This window comes from Hemicordylus capensis, chromosome 3, assembly GCF_027244095.1.
Source record: "Hemicordylus capensis ecotype Gifberg chromosome 3, rHemCap1.1.pri, whole genome shotgun sequence".
NCBI lineage: Eukaryota > Metazoa > Chordata > Lepidosauria > Squamata > Cordylidae > Hemicordylus > Hemicordylus capensis.
In genome coordinates this window covers 351,499,880-351,516,043 of record NC_069659.1, presented here as the reverse complement: position 1 = coordinate 351,516,043, position 16,164 = coordinate 351,499,880, and the positions used below count along the sequence as shown (strand labels likewise).

At 46.4% G+C, this 16,164-nt stretch overlaps 1 protein-coding gene across 7 annotated transcripts in view; it reads right to left on the bottom strand.

Moving 5' to 3' along the window:
- The window catches only part of CAPN10 (calpain 10), a 36,721-nt gene that overhangs the window by 7,180 nt on the left and 13,377 nt on the right, over positions 1 to 16,164 (bottom strand). For all 7 annotated transcript variants that reach the window (XM_053309454.1, XM_053309456.1, XM_053309458.1 and 4 more), the window contains exons 4-11: positions 15,921 to 16,052; positions 14,779 to 14,975; positions 12,106 to 12,323; positions 11,072 to 11,213; positions 10,196 to 10,362; positions 6,309 to 6,592; positions 4,738 to 4,940; positions 3,353 to 3,608 (exon numbers count right to left, since the gene is read on the bottom strand). In XM_053309454.1, the coding sequence (XP_053165429.1) occupies positions 3,353 to 3,608; positions 4,738 to 4,940; positions 6,309 to 6,592; positions 10,196 to 10,362; positions 11,072 to 11,213; positions 12,106 to 12,323; positions 14,779 to 14,975; positions 15,921 to 16,052 (1,599 nt within the window). The remainder of the gene's footprint in view (positions 1 to 3,352; positions 3,609 to 4,737; positions 4,941 to 6,308; positions 6,593 to 10,195; positions 10,363 to 11,071; positions 11,214 to 12,105; positions 12,324 to 14,778; positions 14,976 to 15,920; positions 16,053 to 16,164) is intronic.

The following is a 16,164-nucleotide window of genomic DNA, read 5'->3' as shown; positions in this document are numbered from 1 at the left end:
AGACTACAGGCAGGAGTACCAGTTCCAAATGCCTATGTAAAAAGAACATCCTGCGAATCAACACTGCACACCAGGGAAAGAGTTTCTGGCCCAGCTCATTCCTTGTTGTGCTAGTTTCTATTTGCAGGGAGATGTTCAGGTAGGAGAATGCTCAAAAGTGCAGCTTGAAGTGCTACAGTCCATTCCGTTACTTCCACTCTCTACCACCTTATTTTGCTCCATGTGCAGATAAGGCCTAATTTCAGATAGTCTTCCACATATCTAGCCTAGTCCACACATACAGCAGAAGGAGGTGATAGAATGGACTGCTCCATGTCACACTGCACGGGGGAGATTTCTCTACCTGATCCTCCAGCGTCATTTAAAAAACAAAATCCTTGCAAACAAAACTAACACAGCAGGGGGAATTGTTACATCCTGGCCTTTTGAGAACTATACTACTTGTGGGGAACTGGAAAAGTTAGGGGTGCATTTAAAAGCATGGTCCCCACCTGCAGGCGGGAACAGCAGAGTTCACACTACCAACCTCCAGTCTCTCTCAACTCATTTGGCTGCAGGTATAGAGCAGGCTGAGAAGCAGCAGAGGTCTGAACTGAGAGACATTTGCCAAAGCCAGTTCTCGGACTTGCGTCTCTGGATGTTATTGGATTACAATTCCCATCATTGCCAGCCACAATGGCTGAAGGATGATGGGAGTCATAATCCAACAGCGTCTGGGGACCCCGGTTTGAGAACCCCTGGCCTAAGCTATCGCAGTTCATTGGTTCAGGCCAGTAGCTTTTACAATGTCTGAGTTTAGGAGACACCTTTCAGGTTGACTTGACTGTGAAGAAAGGATATGTACTCTGCTCACAAGGCACACAAATGAGGTCTGCTGAGGTCTCATTCTCAAGCATCTTGAACCAAGAGTAGAGGTCAGAAGATGGGTAGCGTAAGTCTCAGAAGGCAAGCCTGCCGTCAGCACACAACACCCTTGGGCAAATCTGGAGCCTGCAGTTCCACAGAGAGGGTGTGTGTGCTCACCATCACTGATGCAATAGCTGCTGGTGGTCTTCCCTTCCAAAAACAAAACAAAACTCTCTCTTTCCTGCCCAGGACTCCTCTTAGCACTCACACAGCTGGAACCAACACTTTAGTCCCCTGCAATGCTCCCAACACAGTGTGCCTCCAGAGTGATGATATATTGGAGGGCATTGTAGAATTAAAACCGCAGTTTTAGATGCCCAGTGGAGAGAGGATCATGGCAACAGCTGCTGCTGCCACCACTTGGTAAGCCCATCAGAGCCCACTCACATAGGGAGGACCACCAACATAGGAGGGGGCCCACTGGAGGGCAATTTGCCCTGAGCGCCCTAAAACCAGCCCTGTTGGAAGGCTTGCTCTGAGATTACAAGTGCAAAACTTCATTCCTCCGTCTGACGGCAGCAGGGACAAGTTCTGTAAACTTCAGTTAGGATGCCTGGGAATTGACCCTTCTCCAAGACCCTGGAGAAGCACTGCTAGTCAGAGTCTGGGAAAGATGGACCTTTTGGAGTTGAGAGTGTCAAGAGTCATGTGGATCAAGGTGATCCAGTTGACATAGTATACTTGGATTTCCAAAAAGCGTTGGACAAAGTTCCTCATCAAAGACTCTTGAGTAAACCTAGCAGTCATGGGATAAGGGAGCAGGTTCATGCGTGGACTGGTAACTGGTTGAAGGACAGGAAACAGAGGTTAGGAATAAATGGACAGTTTTCACAATGGAGGGAAGTAGGAAGTGGAGACCCCCAGGGATCTGTACCAGGGCCAGTTCTCATAAATAATCTAGAAGTTTGGGTAACCAGCAAAGTGGCCAAATTTACAAATTAGACTAAATTATTTAGGGTACTGAAATCCAAAACAGATTGTAAGGAGTTCCAAAAGGATATCTCCAAGCTGGGTGTGTGGGCGACAAAATGACAAATGTGGTTCAGTGTTAGCAAGTGTAAAGTGATGCATATTGGGACAAAAACCCAGCTTCACATATATGCTGATGGGAGCTAAGCTGTTGGTGAATGACCAGGAGATCTTGGGGTCGTGATGGACAGCTCATAGAAAGTGTCAACTCAGTGTGCGGCAGCTGTGAAAAAGGCAAATTCCATGCTAGGGATCATTAGGAAGGAGACTGAAAATAAAAATGCTAATACAAGAGAACCTCGTTGCTCACCTACTACAGCAAGTAACAGAACCGTGAGTAACGAGGCATCATGATTATGGGGAAAGAGGGGTTAGGTTCCACAGTGGAGGGAAAAAGCCAAAAACAGGCCCAAAAAGGCAGCGGGGTGGGGGGACCTTATTGTGGTGTGGTCCGCGGATCTCCCATGTGCCCAGGAATGCCCCCCAAAGGACAAGATGCCTCCAAAAACTGTGAAAAGTTGTGGGGGAAAGTCTGGGGTGTTTTTTTTTAAAGAAACAAGCCACAAAATGGCTCCTTTATACAAAATGGCAAGCGGAAGTTACCTCCACGGTCACTTCCAGCCCTCTAGGAACTGCGGATACATGGGTTTTAACCCCAGTATCTGTGGATACTGGAAATGGGTGTCTATTAGACACCCCGCGGATACGTGGAACCACTAACGGCAAGGTTTTCCTGTATTATCATGCCCTTATACAAACCTATGGTGTGGCCACATTTGGAGTACTGCATACAGTTCTTGTCACCATATCGTGAGGACGATACTGTAAAACTGAAAAAGGTGCAGAAGAGGGCAACCAAGATGATCATGGGCCTGGAACAACTTCCTTATAAGGCAAGACTACAGCATCTGGGGCTTTTTAGTTTGGAAAAGAGCTGACTACGGGGAGACATGATAGAGATGTATAAAATCATGCATGGACTGAAGAGAGAAAAAATTTTCTCCCTCTCTCACAACACCAGAACCAGGGGTCATCCCATGAAACTGAAGGTCAGGAAATTTATTACTGACAAAAGGAAGTACTTTTTCACACGACATGTAATTAATCTATGGAATTCTCTGCAACAAGATGTGGTGATGGCCACTAGCTTGGATGGCTTTAAAAGGGGCTTTGACAAAGTCATGGAGGACAGGTCTATCAATGGCTAATCATCTGGTGGTTACAGGCCACCTCCAGCCTCAGAGGCCACCTCCAGCCTCAGCCTTTAGATGCCTCTAAATACCACTTGCAGGAGAGCAACTGTAAGAGAGAGGGAATGCCCTCACCTCTTGCCTGTGGGCTTCTCAGAGACATCTGGTGGGCCACGGTGTGAAAGAGGATGCTGGACTAGATGGGCATTCTTGGGCATGACGTAGCAGGGCAGTCCCTATGTTCTTATGACTCCGTACAAGGCAGCAATTGCTAACCTCAATCCTACCTGGAAGACATGAAACCCTATTGGACGGCACTTGTTATCTGAGCAATGCTGGCGAAGGGCAACCTTGACACTGCTCTGTCCCACCCCTGCAGGAATGGAGAGTGGAAAGCAGGGATTGGTGTGGAAAGACGGGAAGTTCCTGCTGCCACCGGCAGTCTGTCCTTTCCTCCAGCATCCCTCCAGTGTGGCTGTCTCCCATTCGCCTCCCGGGAGCTCTTCATGGATGGTGTTGTCAGCAGATGACAGTTTTATCTCACTACCAGAAGGGAAGGTGGAAGGAAACAGGCAAGGCCCGGAGGGAGAAAAAAAAAAGAGAGCAAAGGATGAAAGGTTAACACAGTCTGGTGTTCCCCTAGTTGGAATAGCACCTGTAAGGACCACTCAAGAGTGTTCCACATTCCTGGTTTGCGAGAGGGACTGGGAAGATAAAATGCCCATTTGGGAGCTGGTGCAGTGCTAGCTAGGAGGGCCAGGGAGCTTCTTGTTCAGGGGCATAACCCTCACCAGAAATTCCCAACCTTGCGTCTCCAGATGTTCTTGGCTTACAACCTCCCTAGTCCTCTGCCGCATTTGGGGGGGATGTTCTGAATTGTAGTCCAACATCTGGTGACCCAAATTTGGAAACCTCTGACCTCTATCACATATTAAAGTGGGTTGAATTCCATTTCCACTTTGTAGGAATCAATGGAACTGAAGTTTTTTGAGGTGGTGGTGGGCATACAAGAGATTGCTAGGAGAAAATTTTCAGCTCCCTCAACACACAACACTTTCGAGGATTCTCTGGGGCAAGCAAGGAGAGTAACGTAGGTTATACAACTCCTATGCATGTGTAGACCTGGACAAAACACTATTCTCCTAGCCTCAACCCCTCTTCTGAGTTGTGAAGATAGGAACATATATAGTAGCACAGGAAGCTGCTATATACTGAGTCAGACCATTGGTCTATCTAACTCAGTATTGTCTTCACAGATTGGCAGCGGCTTCTCCAAAGCTGCAGGCAGGAATCTTTCTCAGTTCTATCTTGAAGAAGCCAGGGAGGAAACTTTGAAACCTTCTGCTCTTCCCAGAGCACCTGCATGCTTGAATGAAGAAGGTTCCAAGTTCCCTCATGGCATCTTCAAGATAGGGCTGAGAGAGATTCCTGCCTGCAGCCTTGGAGAAGCTGCTGCCAGTCTGTGCAGACAATACTGAGCTAGATGGACTCAGTAAAAGGCAGCTTCCTATGTTCCTGTGGTTCTAGGACTCTCAGCAGTTGTGCCCCCGATCAATTACTCCAAATTGTGGAAAAAAAGTTTCAAGGTACAGAAAGGTTGTATGCAAGCTACCAATAACAGGAGCCCCCCTACCCGCCACATCCACCCAATTTCCCTTCTCTCTGAAAGCACCTGAGGGAGATTCTTCCGCTGGAGAAGACCCGAAGCAGGAAATTGCCCTCAGCATCGTTCAGAAAGGTGCTGGGAATGACAAGGTAATACCCGGGAGAAAGATCACAATGCAGGTGCACTTCTCGGTTGTAGGAATGGCAAACAGTGCCTGAAATCGGGGGTGCAGAGAGAGTTTTTGGCAGGTTAAATTGTTTCTTCTCAACCTGCAAGGTGAAAAAGAATTCAAAGTGCTGAGAATCCAAGAGAGAAAATTGTTTAGACTGGACGGGGGGGGGGGGGAAGAGTCAAAAGTAGTCAGATTCTCAAGGCAGTTTCAAGTCAAGAATCCAAGCAACTGCTTCCATCTGGCAAGGCTGCACTTACTTCCCTTCTCAGCATACACAAAGGAGGCTCCAGATTCAGAACCTCAAACCCCATTTTGTGCTCAAATTATGCAAGTCAGCTTTATTCTAAGTTTGCTGGACTATCTCTGCACAGGGTGGGGAGCAGCAATAAGAAGGGAGGATCAGTTTATTCCTTCATCCCTGGAAAGAGCTAAAAAGGGTGATGGTTGGGCCACAGAATAAAAGAGTCTGCAGGGCCAAACTAGACAGGACTTTTTATTTCCAAAAACCAGCCGGGGTGGGGAATCTGGAGCAGGATCGTGGTGGAATGCGGGGTGAACTCTTTAGCAACATTTGTGCCTCTAAGCCTTCCCCTCCACAATTAGCATCATTTTCAGGTGGGGGGGCAATTTGAATTGGGGGTGCAGCCTGGGGAGAAAGGGCAAAACCTCCCCCACTTGCCATGTGCTGCAGCCATGATCCTCTCAGGACCCACCCATGGCTGCTTTTTGAAAAGGAAAAGGTTGTGGGGACCTCCACTCATTGAACTCTCACATGGCATCTCATTTCGCCCAAGATAACTTTAGAAAGCAAATTAAAAGTCTACTGAGAGAGGTGTGACGGGGGGGGGGGGGGGGAGAATGAACATGTCAGAAGTTCCAGTCCTGCAAGGATTAGAGGAGAACAGTCTCTCTCCCCGCCCCCATTATTCTTTTTAAAAATATATATGGATAATTGTATTCTTATCTAGGGCATGGGTTCCCAACCTTGGTCCCCAGATGTTGCTCAACTACAACTCCCATCAATCCCTGCCACAATGGGATGGCTCCCCTGTGTCTGCCACCCTGAATTTTTTTGGGAGAAAGGAGGAGACGTAAAATGTGATACATAAATAAATAGCAGGTAATTAACATAAATTTGCCTATTATTTTCAGGATACTTCCAGCAGATGCTAAGAACTACTGTTGACAGACAATCCACAATATTCTTATTTTGAGTCAGTCACTCTCAAATGTAATGAGACAATGAATCTTTGCGGGGGCGGTGGCCTCACTCACATCTGGTCAGGGGGGCCCTCACTCACATCTGGTCTTGCTCCCTATCCATTCACATTATTTTTTAACCATCACATTTCCACACTCATCCCTGCTTTCTTGAGGGAAAGTAACTTGCTTGGATAACAAAATGCTCCCCACCCTCTCCCCTGCACCTCGCACACACCCAAATAGAAAGAAACCTTCAAATTACCTTCCAGATATGTAGCCCCACCGCATGGTAGTTCTTCCCTCGGATGCCGTCAGTCAAAGGTGGATCCGATTCCACTAAGCGGGGCCAGTTCCGAATTCGGCCGGCCCAGTCAGTGCTGTACTTCCGATGCTTCTGCAGGAGGGCAATGCACACCTCGCTCTGCTCACAGACCCTCAGCCAGAACTTGGGGTTTGTAGAGAAGGTGCTGTTGTTGCGGCAGCCACCGGCAGACTGTCCCCTCACCCACGAGCCATACAGTTTCTGGGTATGGCCCAGTACTCTGTCTGTAGAGAGAAGTGGAAGTACACCTGTCACTCATTTGAGTGTGTGCAGGCAGGCAAGGCTTGGGTCTGAAGCTGTGGTTCTCAAGGTGTGAAGTGAGCTTCTCTGTTTATCACACTGTGGGATGAGAAAAGCTTCTGGCTTCTCTAGAAAAGGTCTGGGGTCCCTCCAAGCAGAGGTAGGACTACAAGACAGAGGTGGGGGGGAGGGGCAAGATTCTAGCAAGACAGAAGTTTTCACTTGTGTCCCCAAATGTTGTGGGGAGGGACTACAATTCCCATTATCCCCAGGCATCAACCACTGTGGGTGGGAATGATGGCAGTTGTAGTCTATCATCTGGGGACACCAGTTTCAGAACATCTGTAAGGATAGGTATAACAGCTGGCAACACCACAGCATCCGCAGCTGAACCTTGGCCAGCAGGGCCTTCTGATACAAGCCCAGTTCAGACAATGTGAAACCGTGGTTTAGTGTTACTGTTACGAGCCATTTTTGACATACACCGCTGCACCCCTACACATGGTGCTGGCATGGAGGACCTGTATTTTGAAGTCTGGGAAAGATGTGTGTACACGCTGGCAAAGGGTCAGAAAAGTCACGTATATGAGTGAAAACAGGTCTTGTGTTTGCAGAGTCATGCCGATGCTCAAGGGTGACTTTCTGGTCCAAAATCCCTTTAGCCATCCTGAGACTGATGAATCAGAGGCCCCTTTGCTTATCTCAGTTTACCAAACATGCTTGATTGTACTCCTTCCTGTATTCCTCGAAAGCACATTCACCAGCTCCATCCCCTAGGATCATTCAGTCCCTGGACAAAACAAAAGCTCACCCTTCCTATCCACCAGGATGATTATCCCGGCAGGAAACGCTCGTCACCTGTGTAGCACCAAGACTGGCAATTAACATATTGCCTACCCAAACTTTATCTCCCAGCTCCATCCTGAGAAGGCCCAGGACCCTTGGGATTTTCTAGCCACATGAGTCCAACCCTATTTAAGGAGGCTGCATCAAGCGCCTCTCTCTTTTTCTCAGGACCTGATCCCAGGTCCAGGACTCCAAGCCAGCCCAGCCCTCCAGCAGGTATGTCAGGAGATGTATCGTCCCATCCTCCTCATGTCTCCGGGGATTTTTATTACTTTCCTCCCACTAGAACCCCCTTCCCTATCCCGTGTATGAGTGGTGATGGACAGGATTAGAGTGCTAGGAATAGGTTAAGATTATTTTGGATTTGCCCCTTTGGTTTCTTGGTAATTCTGTTCTATTTTTTGTACCAGTTGGTAGAAGGGGGCCCCAGTCCCTTCCCCTGGGGTGAAAGCATGCTCAGTCTCAGCCAAACCACATGAGTGGAGCTGTCCAACAGAATGGAGGGTTCAAAACTCTAAAGTTCTGTGCAATGACAGAACACCTAATAGTCACTTTATGCCCTTCTCCCAAGGACCACCTTTTCATGAGAGTGCCTGGCCATAGAGACATGAATGCGGGCTAGAGGGCTTTTACCACCCAGCCCGGAGGAAAGTTCCATCCAAATCTGGAGAAAGGTCCCTCAGCAAAATTTCTCTCGGTCCTGGCAACTGTCACAAACTGAGAACATAAGCGCCCTTTCTAAGAGTCTGGTTTACCCACAACATATCCCCATGCACGGTTTTGTTGTTCTTCACTGTCACCTGGCTAGCCAGGGATGACTCAAATCCACAGGTGTCCAGCCCCAGAGTTCCTTGCAGTGGCTGATTTGCATCTGCTGCAACACTGGGCCAAGCCTGGCACGATTAGCCCTGTACATAGGATTCATCCCCGGTCTTTCCTAATCTGCCTGCCCGAAGCTGCTCAGATACCTGAAGCGGCCCGGACTCCTTGGAAGTCTGGAAGGGTTGAGTGGAAAGGTAAAGGCACGGACAATGGGTTTTAGTGTTAAACGGGAGCCCCACATCAGCAGGGCCCCCTATAGTTGGAAGGTCTACCTCATGAGACTGCAGTCAGAGAGACAGCTGAAACACATGGTGCTTCTGTCTTCTCCGGTGGACTGGCCCTCTCACGAGATGGCTAATCTCCCGGCTGGCAATCTTAAGAACATAAGAACAGCCCTGCTGGATCAGGCCCAAGTATGCCCATCTAGTCCAGCATCCTGTTTCACACGGAGGCCCACCAGATGCTACTGGAAGCCTCCAGGATGGAGTTGAGGGCATGCCCTCTCTCCTGCTGTTACTCCCCTGCATCCTGCCTCTGAAACTGGAGGTGGCCTATAGCCCTCCAACTAGTAGTCGTTGATAGACCTCTCCTCCATGAAGTGATCCAAACCCCTCTTAAAGCCATCCCATCTTGTGGCAGAGAATTCCACAAGTTGATTATGCGTTGTGTGACAAAGTACCTCAGTTTGCTGGTCCTAAATTTCGTGGCAATCAATTTCATGGGATGACCCCTGGTTCTAGTGTTATGCGAGAGGGAGAAGAATTTCTCTCTATCCAGTTTCTCCACACCATGCATGATTTTATAGACCTCTATCATGTCTCCCTGCAGTCATCTTTTTTCTAAACTAAAAAGCCCCAGGTGTTGTAGCCTTGCCTCATAAGAAAGGTGCTCTAGGCCCCTGATCATCTTGGTTGCTCTCTTTTGAACCTTTTCCAGTGCTAGAAAAGGTGCAGCTCATGGTGAACGAGCTGTCCACCACGACCCCAAAAGCCCTCTCCTGGTCAGTCACCAACAGCTCAGATCTTGCACAAGCTCAGGAGTGTATTGAGTCTTCCTGAACCGCTTGGCCCGGATCTGCAAGTCTAAGAACATCCTTAGTTACAGTGAACCAAACCCCAGGATCCTTTGCCTGCCTTCATATACATACCTCCTCCTAGGAAGTCAGTAAGAGCCCTTCCTGAAGTACCAGATAACCAGCCCCGGCCCTTCCCCCGGTCTGGCACCCAGAGCCTTCCCGCAGGATTCTTAGACACGTTCTCAGGTCTGGTTTCCCCACCACTAGGTAGAGTCACACCAGGGAATCTAAACTCCATTACTAACAGCAGAGAGCCCCAGGATTAGTCATATACATGAAATTGCTTTTTAATTAACGACATTTTAATTTAAAAATTAAGGTGTTTATTAGCAAAAAGTGTTAAACTCTAGAAAATCAGTGTTTTATTTATTTATTTATCAAATTTGTACACCGCCCCTAACTTTCATCTCTGGGCGGTTAACAATACATGTGTACACCCATTATGTGGGAATGTCCACTTACCCCTTGTTTTCTATCTCCTTCACTAAAATTTTGCTATTTGGACTTCCCTGTGTCTGTGATTGTCTCGAAAACTCCTGCCAGCTTCAGATCCCGGCAGGGAAAGATCTCCCTCATAACATTACGTGCCACAGTGAACCATGAGCTCATGCACTCCTCCTCCCTCCTTTGTGTGTGACAGGAAGACACTTAAAGCTTCAGTTGGGCTGAAACAAGTTGCAGCATCTCAACCATATGAGTCATGATTTGACATCCTGGTTTGTTAAACTGTAATTTATACAAACACAGTTTCCAGTATTTGGATGAAATGGGAAACTGTGGTCTGTTCCAAACTGTAAACAGAGGCTTTAAATTCCAGAAGCTTTAAACTGGGGACACACTATACCTGTGTAAAGACTTTGAAGCTGTCCTTCTTCAGTAATTGGATACCCGGTTATGATCTCATCAAATTCAGCAAAAAATTCCTCCTCCTCAACCCAGAATTCTCCTTCCTGGATCTGAGACAGCAGTTCTGCAGCAACCACTGGATCCAGTTGGCTCCACCCTGGACCACTGAAGAACAAAGACAACAGAAATCAAGGTGGAGGCTGACAGACAGTTTACATTCCAGGCTTGGGGAGAAATAAAAGAAATTTGATACTCTGATAGTTCAGAGCAGGGGTTCCCAACCTTGGGCCCCCAGATGATGTTTGGCCATTGCAGCTGGGGACGATGGGAGCTGTAGTCCAAGGTCAATGGGGCTGGGGACGATGGCAGTTGCAGTCAAAAACACTGAGGAACCAAGGTTGAGAATCACTGGTTTAATGAATAATTCTATGTATTGCAAATACTGCCATTCTTAACAGCCTAGCAAAGGGCCAAGAACAAATGCAATCCTTCTAGTGGACATCATGGATTCTACATATATTGCCAACATTTGGTGGGCTTTTCTTTAGTAAACATATAATTTGTTTTCATAGGATTTGTTAGAAAAGTCTGAAAGGAACAGAATCAGTGTGTCCCTAAATGTTCCGCCTACACATTTAGAGTACAAAGCAGTCCTATGGATTTTTATTCAGAAGTAAATCCCAGTGTATTCAGTGGGGCATAGGGCTGCAGCCTGAATGCACTAGTTTCTGGTTGTTGTTTTTTAACACAGACTTCAGCAGTTCCAAGAACACTCACGGCTGGCACCTACCTTGTGCAGACATATGGGAATCTTCAGACATACACAGCATTCAAGCATCCTTAAGAGTCTGCCACTAAGCTAAAAGGAACTCACCCCTCCCTCCAGGGCCCTTTCCAGCAGCGTCTCCCCCAAGGGTTATGTATCCTCAGCAGGACGACTTCCTTCCTGGACACTTTTGAGAGGTCCTGCATGTCTACAACAATGAAGGCATGAAACTCTCCCAGTTCGCTGGTACCTGGAGTGGCATGAAGGAACAGTAAGCACTGTTTTTGAAGGTATTCAACATTCAGCATCAAAGGAAGGAAACGACACTCTTCTCCCTCCACCTTTACACTCTTACTGTGTGCTGGGCTGGGGTGTGGGTGGGGAGATAGATAAAACCACCATCCCTTCTCGTAGAGTCCAAAGCCAAAATCAGATGCGCAATTTCTGCGGTAGAGCAAGACTAAAGCTGCTTCTGAGGCCTTTTCTCCCCATCCCTAGGTAAGTATGAGGCATGGACTTTTTGGCTAGAATGCCCAGATTGAGAAAAGGCCTCCCAACTGAGGTACACATCATCCCTTTATTGTCCGTTTTTAGGATGATGAAAGACAGTGCTGCTTCAATGTTTCTTAAAGCAAGGTCTGTTGCACCTTATAACTGCTTTTAGTATTGCTTGGAAACTGTCGTTTCCGATATTCGACTTTTCTTTCTGTAGGTTGTTTCATTGCTTACATTTTCTTAAAGTAAACTTGTAAGCTGCTCTGACCATTGGTGAATGCAGAAAAGGAGGGTGCAAACAGTATTAGTACATAAATAAAAGATGGGAACATGCAGCAGGAGGGGAAGCCACTGAGGGGAAGTGAAAGATGTGGCTGGGGCACAGAGCAAATGCAGATGATTTTGAAAATGCTGGAAAGGAAGGAGGGGAGACAGGCCAAAGGCCCAGATGTAGTGGAAGAAGGTGAATGGAAACTTACTCCAGGACTGAATGCTTGAGCGGAGAGAAAAGGAAGAGAGAGGCATGTCCAACAGATTTGGCTGAAGAGATGGGCAGCTCTGTCTTTGGCTGGAGACCGTGGGATGCCTTCTGAGAGGCTGCTGCTGGGTTGAATGCTGAGACTATACTGCCTTTGCAGAATCCTTACCTTGCCGTGAGCTGAAGACAGAACAGCTCATGACACATTTTTCCTTCAGGTTCATCAGTCTCCGAAATACTGCTTTCTCCAAGACTTTGCCCGCTCTCTCCTTTTCTGTACTTCGGCCCACGTCTTTGAGGGCCCACCTCTCTGCCAGGCCTCCAGTCAGATCAACCAGAGCATCCGCAACTTGGCCTGCCCAGAGCTGTTCATAAGATCCATGCACCCTAGAAATTTAAAAAGACGCAAGTCTCAAGGTCTCATAGTAGTACTTCAAATTGTAGTCCTCACAAGGAAGGGGAGAAGCAGCCTCTTTTTCTGGGCCAGCTTATGTTGGTGAAAAGAGGAAACTGCAGCTGTTCTTTTTCTGATGAAAAGAATATTCAAAAACTGCAGCTACTGCAAAAGGCGGCAGCTAGGATTTAATCTGGAGCTGCCTGCTGGGATCATGTTACACCCATTCTGAAAGAACTGTACCGGCTACCAATTGGTTTCCGAGTCCAATTCAAGGTGCTGGTTTTGACCTTTAAAGCCCTTAACGTTTGGGCCCTGGATATCTGAAGGACTGCCTGCTCCCAAGGGGTTCTGCACACTTGACAAGATCATCAGAGGGGGCTCTGCTCCATGTGCTGATGGCGACAGAGGCTCAGCTATCAAGCACACAGGACAGGGCCTTCTCAGACATTGCCCGCAGGCTTTGGAAAGCTCTCTCAGCTGGCACACACTCCTCAGCCTCCATCACAGTTTTTAGAAAACAAGTTAGAACGTGGCTCTTCACGCAGGCTTTTATATTAGAGTAGTTTTTACTGCCACCTAATGGCGCAGCGGGAAAGTAACTTGCTGATTGCATTGTGTGTGTTACTGTCTTCTTTAGGTTTTTAAACTTGTAAATAGAGATATATTATGTTTTTGTTTAATATCTGTACCTTTTAATCTGTATTTTAATTGTACATTGTTTTAATAATATTGTAAACCGCTTTGGGATTATTTTAATGAAAAGTTATAATGGTATAGCTTTTTAAAATGAATTTTCTATAATGGCATAGAGATGGAATAAATAAATAAATAAATGGAATGATAAAAAGAGGATGCAAAATCTTGCCAAATGGAAGAGTAGCCAGTTTCAACATCTATCCAGGAGTGGACATCCTTCTCAAGATGGGGGTGGGGTGTGTGTGCTGAACAAGATGCAGCAGCCTTGGGTTCCCAGCAGCTCCATTACTCCTCTCTCGCATCCCACCACACCCTGGAGTTAAGAAGAGCTTAACTCTTCATCAGAGAGAGAGTTGCGTGGGCTGGTCAACCACAGACTAGCCTGCATAGCAATATCTGATGAATGGCCAGCTTGTAAGCAGCACAGTGCTCCTTAACTCCGGGGTGAGTGGAATGAGAGAGGAGCAACAGAGCTGCTGGAAACCACAGGCAGCTCCGTCTTGAGCAGTATGCCCCCACCTCATTAGGACAGACTGCTCCAACCTCTATGAGAACTAGGGAAGTTCCTGATGAAACAGGAGCATGTTTACCCAGTTCAAGGTGATAATGGCCTTAAAAGTCAATTGCCTGGTTCCTAGAAATTTCCTCCAAGTAGCCGTGGTTAAATAGGCAATTCTTTTTTTCCTTTTGAAAATCAATTAAATAGGTTGCATATGAGCAAGTGGCTCAGGAAACACTTTTGAACCTTTTCTGCAAGGCTGACCTGACCATATTAACCATTCCAGTACATTAATTAGTAAGAGCAGAAAATTGTTGCATTGTTGACTCATCTCCAGCTTGCGACTGGCTGCAACCCCAAGATCCTTTTCAAATCTACCAATGCCAAACCAGGAATATTAGAGCTGGAAGGGATCTTGGGGATCTTCTAGTTCAACTCTCTGCACAATGCAGGGAACTGTTACAGTATCCCTGACAGGTGGTTGGTTGTCCAGTCTCTGAAGTCCTGCACCTCTGTATTTGATTTTTATTGCCCAAGTACAGAACTTCACAGAAGTCTACTGATTAGACTTTTATCTAATTATTTTATCTAATTATTAATATTGCTACCATATTCGTGCTTTTACTTCAAGCGAGAGGCTTTTTTAAAAAAAGAGAATGTTCATATGGGTGGTTTTTGTTATTTTAACTATGTTATTTGGAAGTGTTGGGGGGGGGATTAATATGGAAGTCGACTCACTATCTAAATAATGCATGTTTATATATATTTACCCAAGTAGAAGACAACTCTGAATTTAAGACAATGCCCTTAAAATATGCAGGTTATATCTGTATTTACCCCAAAGTAAGAGGTCTCTGAATTTAAAATGACCTCTCAATTGCTAACATCAAAGAACTTGGGGGGGAAACTTAGTCTTGAATTCAGGTAAATACAGTACAATTTACACCTCCAAGGACTTTTACACACAGCAGGCTTTACTGAGAGTTTGTGGGGAGGCTTTACGGCGAACTCGAAGTTGTCCCAAAAAACCGATGCAAATGGTGGGTTTTTTTACCTGGATATAAATTGGGTACACTCTAACGCATGGTGAAAAACCCAAATTGTGTGTGAACCGCTTCCTGATAACTTGAAGGGACTTCTGGGTAAATCTGGCCAATATGTGAATGCAACCCCTCCATTCCTGAGGAGATGAGAGTTAAAGGGCTTTAAAAGCCCCGTGTGAAAAACTTACAGGACTACTATTCACGTACTTGGCATAGGCCTTTTCCAGCAGGGGGAGCCAAAACACATCTTCTGTCTGGCACTGTGAGAAGCAGAGTTTGCCCCCAAGGCAAGGCAGCCTGTCATCTATGGTGACCTCCACCCAATGTCCGAACTGCCAGACCCGACACGTGAAACAGCCTCTATATTTCTCATCCCTCCAGCTGGGTTGGCCTGGAGGTATCACCTGCGAAGACAAAATGAAAGCAAGTTGGCACAAACAGTAGGGGTGGGGGAACGAGTAGGTACAGGATTGTATATTCTATGCATATGGATTGCCACTCAACTGAAGAATCAGCACGTAGCATCCTGAAAACAGAACGGACACGCGTCGCTTATTCTAACCAGGGGTTCTTCTGAAACCTGGGTCCCCAGATGTTGGAACTGGGACCCTAAACAAGGTCTTGGTTAGAGTAAGGCAGAAGTGCTCATTTTGGACATGTGATTCTGGCTTGTTCTCAAGTAGAATTCTTCTACATGCAGATAGAGGAGAGGAAAAGGAGATTGTGCACTCCCAAAGCTCAGCAATGTTGCACAAAGCCAGGATTTAATCCTGGCTTCATGCTTCATCCAAACCAGCTCACAGTGATTTTAAGCCATTACAAGTTTGTGATGCAGACAGATTCCACTGGGGAGATCCCAGTGAAGATCCCCAGTGAAGCTGGAGTGGGCCCAAGAAAGTTTTCCAATTGGAATGACCCCTTAGATCCCTACGAGTCTACTTCTATCCTTCTTGATCTTCTGCCTCTCATTCCTTCACAGACTGATTTCATGAAGCTCTGCTCTGCTCCTCAAACCTGCCCAAAATTCAAGGGAAAGCTTTAGATTTTTACAAAGCTTTACTTCCGCCTACACTAGGATGGCATGGATTTTAAAAACTAAACAAACAAACAACACTCAACAGGCTTCATTTCTACAGATGAAATATCTATATGTCATTGTCTTGCTACATTAAAAGTGGGAGCAGCCTTTTAATGTAGCAAAATATCCTGCACTATAACTCTGTCCTTTGCTAACCCTCCCAATCTACCCCAATTTATTATTATTATATCATTTTTATCATGTATAAAACACCTTATGTTGCACTAGATGCTCTGTCACATGGTATTTGTTGCTGCCAAAGAGACTGTACCTTTGCCAAAAGGTATTTGCTCTTCTGCAAAGCAGCACAAGCGCACAGGAACCAGCAATCTCCCAGCATCCCTTGCTTGACTTGCCACTCATGCTGATCGTCTGAAAATAATCGAGGTGTAGAACAAATCTCCTAATGGGGGTAAAGAAGATAAAAAAGGAACAGTGTAAGTTTAGTGTCCTTAAACACACACACACTCAATCAATCTCAACATTAAAATAATAAAGTCTTTAAAATAAGCTTT